General features: G+C 32.4%; 2 protein-coding genes across 2 annotated transcripts in view; one reads left to right on the forward strand and one right to left on the reverse strand.

Annotated features, from left to right (window-relative positions):
• Positions 1-21834, forward strand: part of LOC113555124 (autophagy-related protein 16-1) — a 155250-nt gene that overhangs the window by 17066 nt on the left and 116350 nt on the right. The window lies entirely within an intron of this gene.
• Positions 1-21834, reverse strand: part of LOC113555123 — a 33692-nt gene that overhangs the window by 3608 nt on the left and 8250 nt on the right. The window contains 3 exon segments of the mRNA XM_026959456.1: positions 4169-4370; positions 7922-7979; positions 7981-8195. Coding sequence (XP_026815257.1) covers positions 4169-4370; positions 7922-7979; positions 7981-8195 — 475 coding nt within the window.

Raw genomic sequence — 21834 nt, forward strand, 5'->3', positions numbered from 1 at the left:
AATAAATATAATGTTGTGTTAATATATGTTTGGATTGGTGTCGTCGTTAATAAGTGTCTGTGTGTGCATGTCGTATGCATGTAGGTCGTAGGGGGAAGACTATTTTTGCCAATTGAAGTAATTGATTTTTCTATAAAATGACAAGCAAGTTATAAATAAGACAAAGTTTAATTTTCACTTGAAAGCTAGTTAAAACCTGAAATAGATTTGAAATGATGCTACTTAGTTGAATACCTATGTATAATATCGAATTTACTATATTGGTTTAGTAGGTAGGTACAGTTTGTTATAGGTATTTTCTCTTGATAGGTACAAAAAATATTATTTTTTATACTGAGTCTATTCTCCACACGTCATATCTTGACCCCATAATTTCTATAATTCATAATTAGAAACATAATATTTAAAATAAAAACCTCGTTTTTTTTTATTCGTGAACTATATGTCCATCTTCGTTGTGGTTAACTTAACTTATCGGTCGGACTCTGGAAACTAAACGATCTATCTAACCTACGATCTAAACTATCTATAAAATAATATATTATATATAATTATATAATATACTACATCAATCGACGATAAGTGCTACTGTTCGCTTTATCAAACTGAATGTAGGGAATAGTGGAAAACATGATTGTATAAACAAGAAAATTATACACTGCGCCTGCTGGTTATGTTGAAGCATACGTAGAAATTTCGAATTTATTAAGTGTGGTATGATATATACCTACCTAATATGGATGACATTATTAACGTTGCATAATATATACCTATACCATGTTTTAAATTATTCCATTAGCGCGACGGACGTTTCGTTTAGCTATTGGTAGTTTTTTTTCAATATAATATATGTCATAAATATATTTTATTGAGCCATCGCAATCCACTGCAGCGTGTGCATGTCGACGGTTCGTTATCTGACGATGGCAATGCTCCATTATTTTTTTTGTTGCAACTACTTGGACGGCTGCCATACTAGGAGTTTGCCTATATTATTAAAATGTAGTGGCGTATGCTTATTATTCATATACTATATTATAATAATGATATGTGTCTAATTATGTGATGACTTTGCAATATAATATAATAATATGTTTCTATATATACGCACTTATTATATAATTAATATTTCAAATAAATATTTTATTATTCGGCATGATTTAATTCCGTAAATAGAATTTCAGGCGTATTGAATTATCCAAATGGTGTTGCCATCCATAAACTAGTTGACATGGGTCTATCGAGATTGGTCGCACATACTATTAGGCGTTTGGTATAGGTTTGTATTTAAATTTGGATTTGTTTTAAAAAATTTGATTATCTAGACGCGTAGGTCGTATCAGTTCCAGCATTTTTTTACATTCCTACTTCTACGTTTTTAATGCGAAAAAAATTGAAATTATTTTTCATGACAGCTGCCTAATTGGTCTGGAAAATGATGAATACTAATGAATGGTTCACGAAATTGTAAGACATTGAGTAAAAACACTATAAATGTCGAAGATATTTCTGAGTAATTGTTTAAAAAAGAGTAGGTAGGTAAGTAATAATAAATAAATTATTAACATCTTTAGTGGTGAATCACATGGTATGTATACACAGATAATTGGCTTCCACATAATAATGCCGTCGGATGGACGTAACGGTTAAATAATAACCCTATATAAGTTTTTGTTATGCGGAACTGCTATAAAAATATCATTGAACAGTCTGCCATTCATTGAAGTATTCCGACACCTCGGCGGCCAAGGAGTGATCGTAACAACGAATTACCGTTGAAAATTCGTGTTGTCGTTAATTTACAGACGAATCGTACTCCTACACGCGTGACGTAGGCCTACTATCTACTATGTATTTATACGTTTGCCGTGATCAGACGATTGTGATTTTAAATGTAAACGACGAGCATTCCGATGAATCGAATTAAAACCGTCTTGGACATTTGTGTTTAACTTATGCATATATGCGCAATGTTGTGAATAATAAAAAAGGAGAAGACATTTCAAAATTCCGGTTTATAATCGAATTTTTGCAAAACACTTAAAATGTCAGAGGACATATTACAATAATATAATAATAATATTATCATAGTGCAGCACGATATTAAAATGTGCGTCAGTAGGGCAGCAGAGGTAGCAGCAGTAGGTGAACAAGCTCCGACGACCACGCAGATGACGATTAACCGGTTTGCGACAACGGTCGTTGTGTCGCCCCGAGAAGACCATCGACGCAAACCGTTCCGTTCCGTGCAAATCCGTCGTTGTACATATCGCCGGCAGTCGTCGTGTTTTGTAGGCCGATAAACTCATTAATATAATAATATTATACACCCAATACAACGGCGGCAAATCGGTTGTAGCGAAACACCATCACACACGCGGCATATGACGCAACTCACGTGTAATATAGTAAAGTATAATATGTGAATACGAATCGAATACGCAGAAATGTATTATAATAATATAAAACGATGCTATGTGATATTATTTATTTGAATTTTCTATTGGATTTGTCATGCGGACGTCCCGGCGAGTCAATGACACGTTTTAATTTCCATTATCCGCACGGACGGCTGCAGGATGGGACGGTTTTTTCACTCCCTATGATCCGATTCGGATACTTAGGTATAGGTAATATATGTTATTATCATAATATGAGAATACCACATGCTACAAGTGAATTGTAAATGTATAAAATATGTACGCGACATCAACTACAACTACAATAATAATAATAATAATCCGTCTTCATTTTCATATACTATTCGGTCGGAGACACATTTATTTTTTTATTCACACATATAAATATATGTTCGTATAACAATATGTCCGTGAATATTATATACACGCATTAAAGTGACCGTCGTCGTACCTATAGTCATCACATAGGTGTATTGGAATGTTTCCAACAGACATTATTCCCGTTTTAGTCGTTTTACACGTTTCGTTACATTTTATTTTTTATTCCCAGCGGATTGCAAATTCAGTACAGCGATAATAATAATTAAATTAAATCGTGCACAGTGGAAATCGATAGGGTTAATGTGACACAATCGAGACTGATGAGTGGTAGGTAGTGGTACACACGATACATACCAGATGCATAGCATTACCTATGCTTATTATATCGATCTGATGGAATGTCAATTATTGCCTTTTCGGATAAACGTCGTGTGTGTCTATATACCTATATGTAGTGTGGGTGAATGGACTGTTATATTATGTGTGTAGAGTATAATATACAGTTATTATAATAGATATGATAATGTTATTAGTTTATCGTGTAAAATGTACATATATATATATTATACACGTTGTTTGTTTTTTATCTCGCATAAACTTACGGAATTGTTATTATAGGACCGTTAAAATAATAATATAAATATTTTTAAATTTGTAACACGTGACTAATCCTATCACTTTTATATTTTTACGTGCAAAACGATTCGTTTCAAAACTATTGTTGAATATGTGTGCAGGTGTACGCGTGAAAAGAAAAACGATATTCGTTGGTCCATGATATAAGTGTAAGATCTATAATACCTTCTTTTCATTGATTTGAATACCGTTAAAGAAATGCTTGCACGTTAAGAACTTTAAGTGTTGTTTTAAGCGTTCATTGTTTGTCGATCGTGATCGCGGAAAACAATGCGATACCGTCCGTAGTTGATTAAGCAAACCAAGTAAACTATAAAAGAACTTTTTAAAGATCAATCAATATAAAAACGTGTTTTTCGTACGACAATAAAACGAAATGAGGAGGTGCTATAGTTATATTGTGCGTAGTGCCATGTTCGACGTATTATATTACACTCGTAAAATAGACTTAATCAACAGTTAGAATACAATATTTTTGGTTTTAATTATGAATTTACTTCGATTTTAACGTTTTGTAAAAGTTAAACAGCAGATAAATTTTTGATTGATTTGGGTTTTTTTTGTAGTTTGAATTTTTATTATTATTATTATTTTGAAGAAAATTATATTTAAAAATTTTAAGTCATCTTATACTGATTAAGAACATCATTAAATTTATTTGAAATACAAAGAATGTTTTTAAGATTTTTCACAAGTTTATATTTCAAAAGGAATTAATAAATTGATCTAATATCAAAGTAAGGTCACAGTATTTGTTTTTAAGATAATGTATTATTTTGAATTGTACTTACCGACAAGAGAATTCTCTTTCTCCCAGACACAACTCCAAGCAGTCTTGCCTAGATGTTGCGGCTAACTTCTTCTTGCCAAACCCTTTGAGCTTGTAACCTTGCACTCGGTCGAAACACCAGGCTCGTTCACATGGCTTTATGCCCAAACACGTTTTCTGTGCGTATATCGTAAACACCGGAAACTGTGACTTGCTTAACGCTCCTGCAAAAATAAAGCAAAAATGTAAATAAAAAAATCGTGCGCATTAAATATAATAGCATGGGTACTGAATATAGCTTTTCACTGGCGTATCTGAATGCGCATCTTCGGGGCTCATAAACGTGACGCGTATTTTAATGTAAAATATCGGTTGTTAGGAAACTCCCGCGAGGCACCACCTATCATTACAATATTATATAGGTAGTTATGAATAATGGTGTATCGAATAAACGTGATGTGCGGATTAGCCGAGAAAATTCCACGGAAGACAGAATAAACACACACATGGCTTCGATTTATACTTTGCGTAGTATAATTAAATTATATAATTAATATAATATCGACTTTAATATTAATACGGGGTGGCATCTCTTTTTTTACGATGTATTTTAATTTATTCTAGCGTTTTTTTTTTTAATACATTAATTTGAATTATGAAAATAAGTTATCATCGTGCGGCGTTTTGGATAGGCTATTCAGGTACACCACTGTGCCTAACCTTCATTTTTGATATCTCGTTTAGTTTATATTTTTCATGCAATCTATTATAAAATAAATTATGATATTATTTTTCTATGTGCGTAAATACCTAAACTAACGTTAGTTAGGTCCAAAGTTATAGCTATATCCGAAACCTAATTGCATACCGGTTAGTATACAACTTGAATTAATTTTTATTAATTTTTGTACCTAAATAATATTATGAGATGTCTCTGCACGCGATACCACCCATGTTTGTCGATGTAACATAATTGAATCGTTCGTATAGTATTCGTTGGTCTGTGAGATGGGTGGGGAGGCACCGATTATCTCGCCGATAATCGGCTGCGCCTGAGGTACACCGTGCGGCGTTTAGGTAATAATCAATGATTGGGCAAAGGACACGTACAATTGATAAAGAAAATCCGCGCCTGAATACACTGAGCCGTGTATAAATATTCGTTTATATTTATAGGTATATATAATAATAATAACAACAACAACAAAATATCGTGATAATAATAATAATAATCGCTTCGGTTTAAAGCGTGTCCGAACATGACCGTCGGCCGATTATCGCGTTATCCCGTTTTTCGCGCATCTCGCGGTCGTCGACATCCTACAAAAATAACGAAATATTATCGAAAGAGCGAAAAACCCCTCGACGGCCAATGTCATAAATCGCCTGTTCCGCTAAGATACATAAGGCTAAATACCGCTCCGCCCACTGTTGCAGTTACTCTGTGATCGCGCATTTATCATCACCAAACTTGCCAAAATCCCATTGTTTACATTTTTTGTTGCCCAATCATCGCATTTTATATGCGAATATACCTCCTAAACATAATGTGCTTAATGTATTTTTACAGTTATTATATTATTTTTTGAATTTACAAAATTATTACTATTAATATTTTATTTATTACATATGGTCTACTAAAGTCTGTGATAATAATGAGAGATTGTCATATTGTGATATGTGATATTGGGAGATTGTTTATTTATTTATTTGATAGAGAAATAAGCCTAATTCATATAATCTTAAAACCATTTTTTTAAAAACAATATTTTGAAAACTTTGTATATTACTACTCTGGGAGGTTATAGTTACTGTATATATATATAATATAGTACAGTTTAAATTCGTCTGATCTGCAAATGTTAACGACATTGACAATAATTGAACTGTTCGTAGCTTCAAGAATTTTGTGAAATAAATTAGTTTTGTTTTCCCGTAGGAAAAACAATTTGTTCGTTTATTTTAATGTAGTTAAGTATTCATTCCATGAAATTGAGTCATTTGTATGAAGTTCAATGTCAGAAAAAATGTACCACCCATAACGTATATTTAGTTTATTTCAATCACGACCCGGTAAATGTTTCGCCGTGCTCCGTCATCACTGATAGTTCGCGTCGAAAAACCGTTTAATGTCTGGAGGACGCGAAGAGTACGAGTATATAAATGTATTACACTGCTTATTGTTTAATCGAATATATGATCCAATACCAGGTTATAGCCATACACCTATATTACGGTAGACGCCGCTTATAAGACTCACGGATATAAGGTTCAGTCGCTTATTAGACTCAAAATCGTCTAGAACGGTCCGGACCGGACGTATCAAAATACATTAAAAAAAAATTGGTTATAAGACTCAAATTTCGTAAAATAAATAGTAGAAAATACATTTTTTTGGTTATAATTTAGAAATAAATTGGTATTGAAAAATTAAATAATATTCGTGTTGATTATTTCTAGTTTCTGTTGGTACCTTATAACGTATAATAATTTTTATCGCAACGATTATCGTTATTATATTTTCAGAATATTAGAACAAAATAAAAAACAAACTAAAATTACAAATTTTTTTCAAAAATAATTTTTCAAAATAAATAATTAATACATTATACATACATGCTTTATAATTTTTTATTAATGTATAATTTTTATAATATTTTTATATGTAATAGTTACATATTATAATTTTAGGTTTTTTTTATCAGGATTATTAAATTTATTCAATAATAAGTATGTAATATATAATATGTGTTAAAGTATTAAAATAAAAGCAAAATATGTAATAAAATAAAATTTATAAACACGTAATTAATTTTTTTTTCTACTTCGCCTATAGATAGAGGGTATACACCTCCATTGAGAAAATGCTCGTAATATACTATTTTATGCATATTTTGTATAAAAAGCTCGTGGGGTTAAGATGACTTTGGTGCATCACGACGACACGCCACTATCTATTATGTATATATATATATATATGTAACGCACGTTCTTGCTACCGACCTATAACCGGAAAGAAGCAGCGTTGCAACACTCCCACGATATCCACGCCCGCGCACCTTCTATTTCCACTCCACACCCTCGGCCCTACCGCCTCAGAAGATACATCCCAGACACGCACCGCGCAATGTTTGCGTGTACTCCTATATTTATATATGCATCATGTGTATGATATCGTGTTGTTATTATTATGCGTGTAATAATTATCGTATTTCTTGATATTGTTATCATTATTATAAGTTTAATATAATAATGTAATAGGCTTCTGGCTTATACAGGCTCATTTTCTTAATACGGAATACTAGTAGCAAAAACTTTTCGTGTGCGTTTTTTCTGCATAAACTTGTACGTTTACTATATATTATGATACTATATTGCCTTTGCAGAAAAATTTAATTTTTGTAATTGTGACGATTTGTTTAGGGTTTTTTATTTCAATGACAATGATTCGTTATTTTAATTTTTAATATTGGAGCTATTTTCGTTATGTACATAATGCATATTGAACTGAAATTGTATTTTTATTTAAAGTTATGACATGGTTTAGTCGTAAAATCTATATGGTTTAAGATACGAAGTAAAAATGTATTTATCTTTAGTAAAAACGAAACAAAAATATTTATTTATCTATTGTAATAAGTTATAACTTAAAAGGAACAGTAAAAGAATTGTTTATTTTTGTGAAAAAAAGTCTAGTGTTTTATATAATGTGGCATTTATTGGGAGGTAACTTTTTTAATATTTTTCCAAAAATTTCAATCATTTATTATCTTACCTGGATATGCGTCAGCATTGGACGAAAACATCACACACAGCCCGGTCTCGTAGTTGACCTGATTCGCATGTGTCGTTAGCGTGGCAAGCCTCCAGACAATCGGTCAACATCAGCGTGCCGGGTATGCTGTCCAGCAAGTCATCGGGTGCTGTGAACACGTACCCGGTAACCAGCTCGAATCCCGTCATGTCAGCCTCGCAGTCTTGTAAAGATGTGGCCGATGCTACCGTCAGTATCATGATGCACGCATATACCGCGCTCACGCTGGACTTGTCTGAAAAAAAAAATGTTTTTGTAAAAACTGTAAAATAGGTAGTACTGGAGTGTATTATAGGTTATCGTTGTTGCGGTCGGCGGCCCACACATGTCGGTATATTAAAAAAATAAAAACCCATCCCGGTTCAATAATGATACTATCACGCTGTGTATGCGGGTGTATAGAAAACAAAATTCAAACACAAATTGGTGCCGCACGAAAAACGGAAATACGAGCGCAAACTTAAGCCATGTATTACTGTATTATATATTATATTCAAACCCATATACTATAATATGTGATTAGAATAATATATTATAATTTACGTTTCGTTTTCTATGTACAATCCAAGCGAGAGCGTTTATTATTATACGCCTTCATACGTATTTACTGTACTGCAGTTTCATGCACTATTTACCTGTGCAATATATGGCTTATAATAATATATATAAATAAAATATTTATTTTAGAGGTAAACGGAAGATTACGAAGTGATGTATAATACAAATCTTATGAATATTAAAACCCCTAGAACCACTACCTTCGTTTTCTCGTGTGCTTCATTTGCTTACATCATACGCCATATATATTGGATTTACCAAAATTAAAATAATAATAAAACAATCTGAAAACAAAAATGTTGTATCCATAATCCATAATAATGGTGGTGATGTGTTTATGGAGATACTACACCCCGGGGGTAATACTTGATCCGTGTTTGGAAGGAGGGGTGAAAAATAAATGTTTAAAGTCGATCTTTGTATATACTTTTAAATTGATTATTGTTAAATATATATTTATTTTTCAATGAGCTGGTTTGATGAAGACTTAAAACGCGAGGTTTACAAAATCCGTTTATAAACAGAGGGTTTTTACTCTATATTAAGACAACAAAATAAAATGTACATTTATTAAAATTTAACCTTTTGTATTACTTATTATAGAGTGCATAATAAATTCATATACATTCAATTCTATTAATATTTATGTATATCAACGAAAATTGTGTAGTTACAGATCAATTAACTATGAAATTGATTTAGCCTTTTATCCATCTTCTTCTAAGACACCTCTAATTGTATTGGATAAAGCTGCAGCTTATTATTTTTAGTAGGTTCAATAATGATATAATGTATGATTGTGTCGTTGATTTTCAGCAGTATATAATTTATTGCAGCAGTGGGTGTTTTGGCTCTAGTAAATCGCTTTCCGCGATTATTGTTTATTATTATGAACTCGTTTTTGTCGCGTATTCACCTTGGCGTGTCGCGTACTGCGCGAAAATAGCTGGTTTAGTGTGATATTTATACTTGGTCATCGCGCTATCCATCGGTAGCTGTCGATGTAACTCGTGCGAATCGACTAATATCTTTCGTTCACTCCACCGTCTTAGTAAACATATAATAATAACCTAAGGATTCGTGATATACGGACATACCATACTCATTATGATATTATATATATATATATTCGTCGCCATCCGGAGAAATGGTCGATTAACACGTGTTCACCGCCTCTGTCGCTTACGCCCTTCAACCGTGCACCGGTGCATAACTCTATATCGTAAGGAAATTTTTGTGGTCAAACCATGTGACACATATATTTGTATATACATAAACAAATAAAATAAATAAATATATAAACACACATATATATTTATGTATATAATATGCGTATAACGGGGATTTCGTAAAATAATAACAATAATGTAATGAGGATGCTTTATCGTGTTCAGCGGCCCGTTTTAATATGCACTTCGATGTTAATACGAACACTAAAACATTGACCAAACGACGGATATGATATTATTATTTACGTACAAAACGATGAATCATATTATATATAATATTATTCGGTGCATGAGGAATTGAAATTATATTAATGCGTAGTTATAATTAGAGCTTGTTATTCATCCACTTATGCACTAAAAATCTAAAATTATAAATTTTAAATATGTGCAGTATAATTTTAAAAATCAAATTTTGAAATAACAAGTAATATCTATTCATTTTTAAAGTTTTATTTTATTTCCTATGATTTTAATTGATAGTTTGTTTTCATGATATTGGCGTAAAACAGATAAACTCATCTAGACATCTGGTCATATAAAAGAAAGATAATGTATCTAAATAAAATAAAATGAAAATTAGATAATACAATATGTGCTAATCACTTTAAAAAATCTACTTTTATCATACCAAAATACAAATAAGTATGCACTATTAAAATTTACAATCTTATTACTTTTGTTACGAAACATATTTGTACTTCATTCAGCTCATTTTCCTATGTAGTAAAAACAATAAATACATGAATTTACAAGCCCTAAATTAATAAATATGTGGCTGTGTGTGTGGGTACAAAAATCCATCGTATACGTTTTATAGTTAATGAAACGCGAAGAAAAAAAATATTGTACCTAATAATGCAAAATAAATAGCTTGCAACTACTATAAACGTCTACTATCTCAGCTGCAGTTTTTGTATAATCAAAGAGATGTTTTTAATGTTCTTTTTTCTTATTTTGCGTTAGAGAATTTTTAAAAACCGCAGTATTCAATTTCCCCGACGGTATCCTCTATTTTATTTTATTACATATATTTTATTTATTATTATCGCATAATAATATTTATTATACTACATAGATTATGCGGATACGTAAAATATATAATATGATAAAAATATTGTTAAAAAATAACCAATAACTGAATTCTGTTATAATTCATAATTCTCATTTCTCGGACATAATAAAAAAAAACCGCGTACAGAAAAAAATATTCGCTTTACCTATTCTATTGTAGTATGTTTAATTTCATTAATTGCATATTTGAGATATAATTACGTTGGAAACTTATAAGTAAAGTAGGTACACGTACAGTGTACACATGTATTTTTATATATATACATTTTAATTGTATTTGCATTTTTTTATAAGTTTACATTATTTAAGTGTTGGTAATTGTTAAAAAGTGTAAAAGAATTATGTAGAATTTTCGAATTTTAAAAAAAACTATACATTTAACGACATTTTACATTTATATTTACTTTTGACGATACGTCAAGATTCTTTGATAAAAGTGATTCCGGATTAAATGTACTGATAATCAGTTTCAGTTAATTTTTATGACACGGGCATAATGAAACTGCTGTTATTGAGTATTTCAGTTTCGAGTAACTAATATTCAAATTATTTGTAAAATATCCCCTTAATATTAATAATTATATTTTATATAATTAGTTGGCCATATCATACATAATAATTGTTTATTGATTATTATTTTTAAATTAGACTTTACCCGAGAGTACAATATTATATTGGCACAGTACAACGATGTATGCGAGCGACATATTAAATCATACTCTTTATGTCCGTTGAAAAATAGCTGCGATATATACGTGCGTTGTATGGGAAAGGGGAGATATCTAAGAGCGCGGTAAAATAATAATAAAAAAAAGTTTAACTAATTCAAACTAAATTTAACAGTTTGCACAAATTCATGTATATAATATAATATGTATATACGTATAGTAGATATAGTAGTGTATAATTTGTAATAGTTTACGGTTTAATGTATATATTATATCAGTAAAACCGAATGCGTTTTTAGTTCGGTTTGAGATATTATTATAATATATATTGTATATCGTTTGCGGTCCGCTAGATTCCAAGCAATCCTGCAAGATTGATTAAAATTTTGTATTTTTGGTTCATGAGTACATGGCGTATCATTATATTGAATTATGTTACGGTACTGTAGATAATCGCTTGTCTTGATAAGTATATATATTAATGGACAGTCGACGTATATTTAATGAACGTTCTTAGAAAATTTGTTTTTACCCATTTCTGTTTACATTTTTTTTCTTCCGAGAGTTGTTCTTCAACATGGACATTGAATAATTATACCAACTTTGTTCCTCTTCCTCCAGTAAATAGTGTTCTGTGACGTGACGTTTTAATTTTTTGTAATAACTTGGATTCTCTATTTCACATAATAATGCAAGAAACTATTCGAATGACCTGACAGCTAATTGTATTACGTGGTTCGTGTTTGTTATGGAAAAAATTAATACTAAAAAAACTACATAACGTATGGTCTAAAAAAAATTGTATTTATTAATATTTCAAATTTCTGATTATATTTTTTGAATGCACACGATGGTGTACTCATAATAGGTATAGGTATTAGGAGCTTGATGAGTTTTTGATCACAAAACGAACTCCATGTACCTGCAGCTATGAATACTCGTTTTTCACAACGTTTGCATAATATATTATAGTTTTTCCTCGCGGATTTTTATTCGCCTATCGAACCCACTATAAATATTATATTATTAGTCATCGCTATTTCGGGAGTGCACGTTTATATGTTATATTATTTATACCATAAACGATCAATAAGAATAACACAGCATATTATGTTATAAAGTAATATATTTATACCGCGTAACGGCAAGTTTGCGCCAGAGGCGCACTCTACGTCTCTTGCATCTGTATATATTTTATAATATTATTATCGTCCGTGTGTGCGTCAAACCAGTTTTTCGTCGGATTTTTTCTATTCTGAATATGTTTTTTATTTCATACATGTATGATATTATATTCCGATTTTAATGAGACGCGCGCTTCTCGCGAACGGCGACGACCTGGTCGTGTTCAACACGGCCTACTACAAATACTTCATAGGTGGATACCATGCGACTACTGATGGCTGGCGGAAACGGACGATACTCGGGAGTCAGCGGCGGCGGTGTGCCGTACAGCCATTCCTGACCTATATTATTATATTCGTGTGCAGTACACAGCCTCATACATAGGACGATTGTTAATCGGATCATGTGTTTCTGTGTCCAAAGTATAATGTAATAATTGAAAAAAAAATAATAATAATGAAAAACGTGAAACAATCCGTTGCTCTCCTGGTGGCGACGAAAATAATAATGGACGGGTAAAAAAAAAAATATGTATAAAAACCGTCTGTCTTCGACACGTATATTGTGTCCCGGCCTATATATTATATATATTATAAGTAATAACGAAAATGCAATTAAATAAATCGTGGTCATCCTCTGTTTTCGCGCGATGTGTTTTCGTGCGCACCCGCCGCTGTTTTATTAATTTATTATTATTATTGTTATTATTACTGTTGACTTTTTATATAATAAAATATATTTTCTATAAGTTTTTTTTTTTTTAATTTTATTTACGATCACAGATGCTCTGCCCGCTTTCCTATAATTATATATTCCGGGAAGATACCATTGTTGCGGACGGAGACATTCGTGCATTATATATCTTCGCGATCGTTTCAACAATATAATATTATATATTATAATAATAATGAGATGATCTCGCTCCGGTTTAAGAAACGGACGAGAATTATGTCCAAGGAAACAGTGTATTTCGTTTTTTTTTCACGGTGAAGACGACGTCGCTGTTATGTCATAACAAAAGTATTTATACATGATTATGTGTGTATACGTTTCAATATCATATTGATGGGTCTAAATATTGTACAATTGTTGGATTTCATCGAAACGTTTCGTCAATATTGGTCACCTATTTTGTTGTGATGCTGTAGATATAAATAAACACTGTATTTGAAGTAAGTTTTCTGCGTATTAATTATTTTCTATCTGTATTCTTAAAATTCACTTTATTCGCGAATTTTAAAAAGATACACTGGTTTTCCATTCAAAGTTTTCGAAATCTTGGCGTGAATATGACTTTATAGAATTAATTTATACATACACTGTATTTTTAAAATATCCACTAAAAACGTGTATTATTAATCTCCAGTCTACATATATTGAGTGCGAAAATTTCATCGAAATTTTGTTTGCGTAATTTATAGATACTGATGAGTTAAGATACGTATATACTTATTTATGATAATGGATTATACTATTTTGGCAGACAACCGACTTGCACGTTCGGTTTTATTTAGCGAAATGTTGTTTTGATAAAATATTCCATTATAATATTATATTATGTTCACAGCAACGATGATAATTGTTATATGACGGTTCTCCCGTGACCGTCCATGCGGCGTCCGTGGGAAATGAGTTTTACTTGGATTACACCTTATTAATAACTGTGAAACAGTTATAATAATAATTAATAACAAACAGCTAGCCGTCAACCAGTTGATTCACCCCCAGGCGACAGTATTTTGACGTTGAACTGCGATATATGCAGATGTTTATTTTTCCGTTTATGGATTTGCACAATACTTATAAATTATACCCTAAGATTCGATTTTGATCATAAAGAAAAAAATTATAAATTATAAAATTATATATTTGCGAAAACAATACGTTCGTCGCCAATAATTATAATAAAATAATAATGTGTTTTCTGACCGGAAATATTTCGTTTTTCTACAACCTAATCAAAACGGCATTCCATTATAGAAGGGAGATTTCTCTGGTGCACTAGAACGTGTTCGATTCGTTCCGAGAAGAGAAACAAAAACGGTGCGGAAACAAAAACGGGTGCACGAAAAATAAATAAGAAATGCTTCTTTTTACATTATTATCGAGCAACAAAAGGAAAATTGGCGCGCGATGAACACAATGAGTCGCTGCCGCCGTAAGTGTAAAAAAAACAAAACGTACATACTCTCAAACTTCTGCAACACGCACGTCGTGTACTGCACAGGTACACGTATAATAATATTAAAAGAAAAAACTATGTATTAATATGTAGACGCGCTGTGCATCTGACTACAATTTATAATAGTGTGTGTCGCTAGAAAAAATCGACGCGTGTGGCTAAAAAAAACTATTTCCACAGTCACCTATTCAATTCGTTGAAATTAATTTTCAAAACTTCCGGATTGTTAAAATCAAATCGTCCTAATACGTACTTATAATATGGTACGTCATCGGCATTTATTGACATTTATCGGTAATAATATTTCTAATCGCGTTAATGCAGTGCATATGTAATCCAGTGGATGCAGCTAGTCGTCGGATTGACTTTATCTGTAGTAATTGTTAATTGATGATAATATAATAGATCCCAAGTCACCGTGATTGTATAACTGCAGTCTGCAGTGATTATTGTTTATAGTATAATATATATTTTTATATCTGAATTGGCTTGTATTATCATTGTAATCTCCATTACCTTCACGCTTAGCCAATTATACTTGTCACCATGTAGTTCTTTATGTATATATTATTTAAAATGATTTATCCAGTTTGAAATTATGATATATTTTTAATTGTTAGGTTTTGAGTGCTAATTGATACATTATAGACAATAATACTATTTAAAGTTTAGTTAATGGTACTTAAAATTATGTTTTATATCATGACATAAATTGTAGGTTAAACAAACAATATCTAATAAATATTCAAATTTGTTCTTACGTATGAATTGTGATTGACTTTTTTTTTAGCTCTTCTGTGGTTGTTAATAATGTTAGTATATACAGAGTCTTCAATATATGTCCAAAAGACGTAGTCATATATTTATACACGCCTTACATTTTAAAATTAAATTAACAAGATGTGTACATATGACAATGATAATATATTTTATATATTATTATTATCATATCGACTATCTGTGCTTTCGCGTAAGTCGTAAAAACGGTTTGTCAACCACGACTGGTCTCACAGTATGTAGGTACATTCGGTGTATAAAATCGCGCGCTTGCGACCGGAAAACACGGATCGCGGAGAAAAAGACATCTCAAAAAATATGGGTCATTATTACGTTATTATACATTTTATTAAAATCATCTTGTTATTATTATTGTCATTATTATTACTATGTATATTTTTGTGTATTTTCGACGTTTGTGAAAGAGGCTCGCAGCGGTCATGTCGGCGGGCGCGTCGTGCTCCGGCGCGGTCGTGACAGCGGCGGCGCGCGCGCACAACGTCCTATTGTACACGCCAACGGCAAACAATGACGACAACGACGATGATTTTATCGTACAGCCGTTCTAAACTAGACGTCTCACTATAATATATCGTATTATTGTGTATATATGTTGGCGGTGGCGGTTCAGTGATGATGTCGGCCAGACGATGGCCACCGCCGCAGCAGCAGAATATATAGACTCACCTTCTCTGATCATCTCTGGGTAGGTTGGATATAGATACAATAAACATACACAAGCAACACAACACACACAGACACTATCGTACACGTGGCGTGAGTAATCGGAGTCGATCCTGCGACAACGGCCGTCCTATGTGTTATCGATTTGACTGATTAATTAGGGCAAATGTTGTGGATGTCTAAAGTATGTCTATTTAAAGTTTCGAAGTTCCGGACGTTGGAAGCAATTATACATGTAACATTATCGGAATTATTTACCTACGCAAAACTATTCGTAATCTTCGCAGAAAACTATTATTTTTGTGCACTAACGACGTGTCGTTCGTTTCGTCCATCGTTTTAATAATATGATTTACCGTTAGAATAATTCTACGATGTCCTATATGTCATTTTCGTCACCTATAATACCTACAAACGATAGTAAATACACAACTTAAATTGTGTGGCCACGTGAGTGCCTGCGGGAAGAGAGCTCTTCTGTATTTTTATTTTAATATTTTGAGTTAATCTCTATATTAATTATTATCATATCACCCCTTGTGTTTTACGAAATTATTTTTTAACATGGGTACATATTTATTTTTGTTATTTTGTTGACACAAAATTGTATTGGATAATGAATTAATGAGATTAACATTTAATGCTTTGAACTATATAACTTATTTGTTTTATGATAATGCATATAATAGTCGTGAAATATAATTCATTTACAATTTAAAGGGTATGAATAAATTAATATAGCTGGTTTACTTCATGTATAATTAATTAAAATTATTTTTTATGTGAATAAATGGCCTTTTCCAGAAGTATTTATTTTAGTTATTTATAAGTATACATAGTTGTGACTTGAATTACTGTTCGTAAATTTTATGTATTAATTTATGATTTATGTTTGGAGAGAAGCTATATTTTTTAAGTCCCAGAGACTATTTTTTATTTTTATTTTCTTTACGAGAACTGCAGACATATATATTGTATATAATCATACTATATTTAATATGCATATAATTCACTTAGGTGACGCGTATAATACAAATAACATACTAGTATTATAATAGAATATTGTCTGGTCGAATGTCGTCATTACTGCTGAAGTGTGTGTGTGATGATCCGACGCGTCGCGGCGATCCACGACGGTATCGACCTACCGTCGACGATCTACAGTTATGCGCTCTCTACTCCTCCTCCATACGTTCGTCCAGCAGGCTGGTCGCTCAGTCCGCCGTCATACGTGACGATATGTACGAAACGTTTTTCACGTGTGCGAGTGTGTGTGGAGTGTGTGCGTGTGCGCGCGGCGCGTGTATGAACGTCCAACATCTTTGTCGAACAAAAAACGGGGAAAAAATTACACAGATCGATAAAACGAAAGAAAGAAGGAAAGAAATACAGAAATAAAATACGTTGTGTGTCATTTATACATACATACATATATATATAATAGATGTGTGTTATACGTCCTCTCAAAGGTTTTGACTGTGAGAACCCTATACCACCACTATAGGTATATACCGCACTATCACCACCATATTATACCACTATATGAATACATATAAACTGTTACAACAATATCGTATCTACAGCACAGATGCATGTATTATACCATCTATACGTCTCGACTTCAAAGGGAGATGTAATATATTGCATCGTTAAACGTTTTCTGTGTGGGCAAACCGCGGGTCATGTCGTCGGCCGCCCACGGTAATTCGCACGGTGCGCGAACAGCACGCTCACAGTCTACGCATTATACTATAATATGTTGTGTGTATATATTATGGTAATATATTATGGCTCGTCGGCCGATGAGCACTGAGCGCAACGGTATAACATAATCTAATATACACATTGTATCTACCCGTACAATACTGACAGAAATAAGTAAACACAAGTGGAGAAGTATATACATATATTTGGTGGGCAGTACCTACGCCTTGTACCGAAAAAACGACTGATCCGAAGTCGCGCAATCGCGGTTTTTGTAATTTTTTTTTTCATTTTGCGTCTGTAATAATCACACAATATTATTGTATACGTCATGTATAACACGCGCGTATCGTATCATCTACGCGCGATAGTAGGAATATCATGTTCTATATATACGGAGGACGCTTTTTTTCCGCGATCGAACACCACGCACAAACCGGTCGCCTATACATGTATAATGCGGTATCAGCTGCGGATGATGCAACCGGTTTTTCGTGTACAGTTTGCTCCAAATCGCGATTATCTGTAACCGTCGTAATACTACGTCTATTCTGCACTGCAATAAATGCACTATCGTATTCGTAATACTAATAATAGTAATATATTATTGTGTGTCGTAAAACGCTACGATCGTCTCTTCTGTGTGTGTATGTGTGTACCTACATATTATTATATTACACATATGTATACGAAATTCGGTTAATCGCCCGTGAGAAACGCACAACGATATTGTACGCGATACTACCATCAAGCCGTATTATAACAATAGTTATAATAATAGTAATAATAATATATAATTGAACGGCGGCGGTGGAGTGTTCGCGACGAATGGAATCTCGATTAGGTTCTGTCCGATTCACACATATAATATATACGTGTGTGTGCGCGCGCGACCACTACCGACCGTATGTATACACCGTTATTATAGTATAAACCATCGCGGCCGACCTTCTGAGGACTACGTTATTTTCCGTATACTCAACAGATGGTTTTCCTGTTTATTTTTCCAGTATATATCGTCCATCTATTATTATTATCGTCATAATATATTGTAACAGCATTCGATGATTATCGTAAATGTGGTGATTATCTCCCCTGCGACGGTTTCTCATATAATATGGATTATTATTTATTAGGTATATTGGATATTTTAATATATGCTACCTAACTACCGTTGAAATAATGTATTCCGGTATGTATATTAGTCTTGAATAAGGTCTTTTAAAAACAATTTAAAACCATTTATTCTATGCTCGTATCATCATAATATTATCCCGGTTCGTCCGGTCCACTCTCAGAAATCGACCGTACGATAATTTTAAACAGATTAAGCGGTGCGCACATACTTGTCGAATCGTAGTTTGAAGGTTCCTGTTGTGGATGGTGGGGTAGGGAGCAACCTCGGTCGAGTCCTTATCCCGTTTACTTATTATCGTAGGTAGTAGGTATATAATGTTCATATATTCTGTGTATTACGGACCTAGTAGATAAATGCCATCATGATGTGAACTTATTTGCCGCGCACACTCGTGTTAAACTCATAGATTAAACTGCATGAGATAATTATAGGTGTAATGGATTATTCTTATTTAATTTATTACAAAACACGTATACATATATAGGACACGGACGTACCACTAGAATATATGTAATTGTTATTATAAAATCGCGAAAACAGACGACCGAGAACGGCAGCAATAGACAAATTGAATATACCTAACGTAATCACAGTAATCAATATACTATTAATACCTATCTTATAGAGACTATATAATATGTTATAAGATACATGAACGCATTCTCATCGTACAGATGCACGTGTATAAAATAATATATACAACAGCCCCACGATGATTATCCGAAAGCGGTATTTTAATTGTAAATTCTTAGTAATTTTTTTCTGTCAAAAACATTCTTGTCTAATTCAGTAGACTGTGGGAAGTATTATTATGAATTTTTGCGGTGGACGGAGTAAAAAAACCACTCGTAGAGCCAAAAATAAACAAAAATAAGCAGTTAATTTACTAGATAGAAATATCGCGTGTAAATAATTAACTTGCAGTGTAGATATACATTATGTATATTATTATATTACATAAATAGATAAGAATTTTCATAAAAAGTTGTGGACATCTGAAAATGTATATGTTGTTTATATATTATTTCAAAGGATTAGAACGCCGAAATAATAAATGCAATATCGAAACGAAGTTCTAGTTTGCAAATACGGCGCTGCCGTTACCGCCGTAGCATGTTGCACCTGTAGTGCACACGCCGAGGTGTTAATGTGACGTTGATTAATAGTTGCGACTGATTATCTGACAAACGATAGTCGTCAGCTGGTATACATACACACGGTAATGATGATAATGATAATGTACTCGCTAATTATTGTTTACCGATCATTAATCATAACGCGTGAAACCGAGTAGGCATCTAATATTGTGTATCTATAGTGAGTAGCATGAGTTGTCGACGAGTATCTTCTTATAAATATTATATCCATCCATGCGCCTACCCGTGTGTGTCATGTCGTATTTACAGATCTCACTCGGAAATATAATAATATATAGTTGCAAGATGTATTTCGCAGTATATGTATCGCTGTTTAGATTTTGGTCAGCGGAGGGCGGAAAACATCCTATGCATATAGTGGTTTGTCATGACTCATGAGTCTAATAATAATATGTCGAAAAGGGCATTCGGGACATAAAAAACGGTAGTTCGTGCAAATCGTTATATTATAATCTGTTGTCATAATTATTTTATTCGTACTTCAGTGTATAGAATAACGAGTGAAATAACAAATGAAAATTATAAACCGACTAAGTGAATTCGTGTTATGTGCTCGCAGACGCGTAGCTAGGAAGGCACCCCCCCCATCACCGGGTGTTATTCAAAATTAATTGACAAAATTATATACATTAAATTAATAACTACGTATAATTTATTGTACAAACGCATTACAAGTGAATAGATAATGGTTTATGAGAAAAAATGTAAATATTATTAAAGCATATAAAAAAAAAAAAAATGTAAATCTATGAGTATATCATGTCTGATAGTGTAAAGGTGTTATTACACCTGTAACATCCCCCTGGCTACGCGCCTGCGTGCTCGTGTAGTTATAAAACGTTCACACAAATACATATATTTTATAATATAGTGGTATCGGAAAAATTTGGAAAGAACAAACCAAGATTCTTCTTCCCTTTCGTTCAAAATGTTTATGTTTGTATCGTGTATTCATAGATGTATGGTTAATATTTAAACAAGCATGCATAATATACTGTATAATATTTTGTTGTTTCGAAAAAAAATCTACGCAATCTAATCACCAAGAAATTGTAAAATATTTTTCATCTAAAATGTAATATTAATTATGACTACTTGCACTTAAAAATAAATGTTTGACAAATATAAAAACTGACTAACCAAGTCATGATGAATGGTTCGGGTTCAAAAAATCATCTTATATACTCGTACATAATATTATATGACATAATTAGTTTGTTTATTATATAAAAATTGCCGTGCATCGTATATATAGTGTAACGTTATTAATAATTACGACAATCGATCTGTCAATCTTGGTCGGTATAATTGGTATTATAATTTGGCGAGTACCTACAATTTCAGCTCGTATGTTCACCGTTATCACGCAACGATCGATACTGTTTTTTTTAAAAATTTTTTCTTACCACTAAAACGTTTCAGAAATGTCGTTTTTTAACGTCGTAACGGAATTGCGTACGCGTGAGCGCAAGTGTATATCGTAATATATGTATATATTGTTATTATTATTCACGACGGAGTCAGCCACGCGACCGCGGTCGTCAATTGACTGTGGGTCAATACGGAATTGGGTATTGTTCG

Source organism: Rhopalosiphum maidis, chromosome 2 (assembly GCF_003676215.2).
Source record: "Rhopalosiphum maidis isolate BTI-1 chromosome 2, ASM367621v3, whole genome shotgun sequence".
Taxonomy (NCBI): domain Eukaryota; kingdom Metazoa; phylum Arthropoda; class Insecta; order Hemiptera; family Aphididae; genus Rhopalosiphum; species Rhopalosiphum maidis.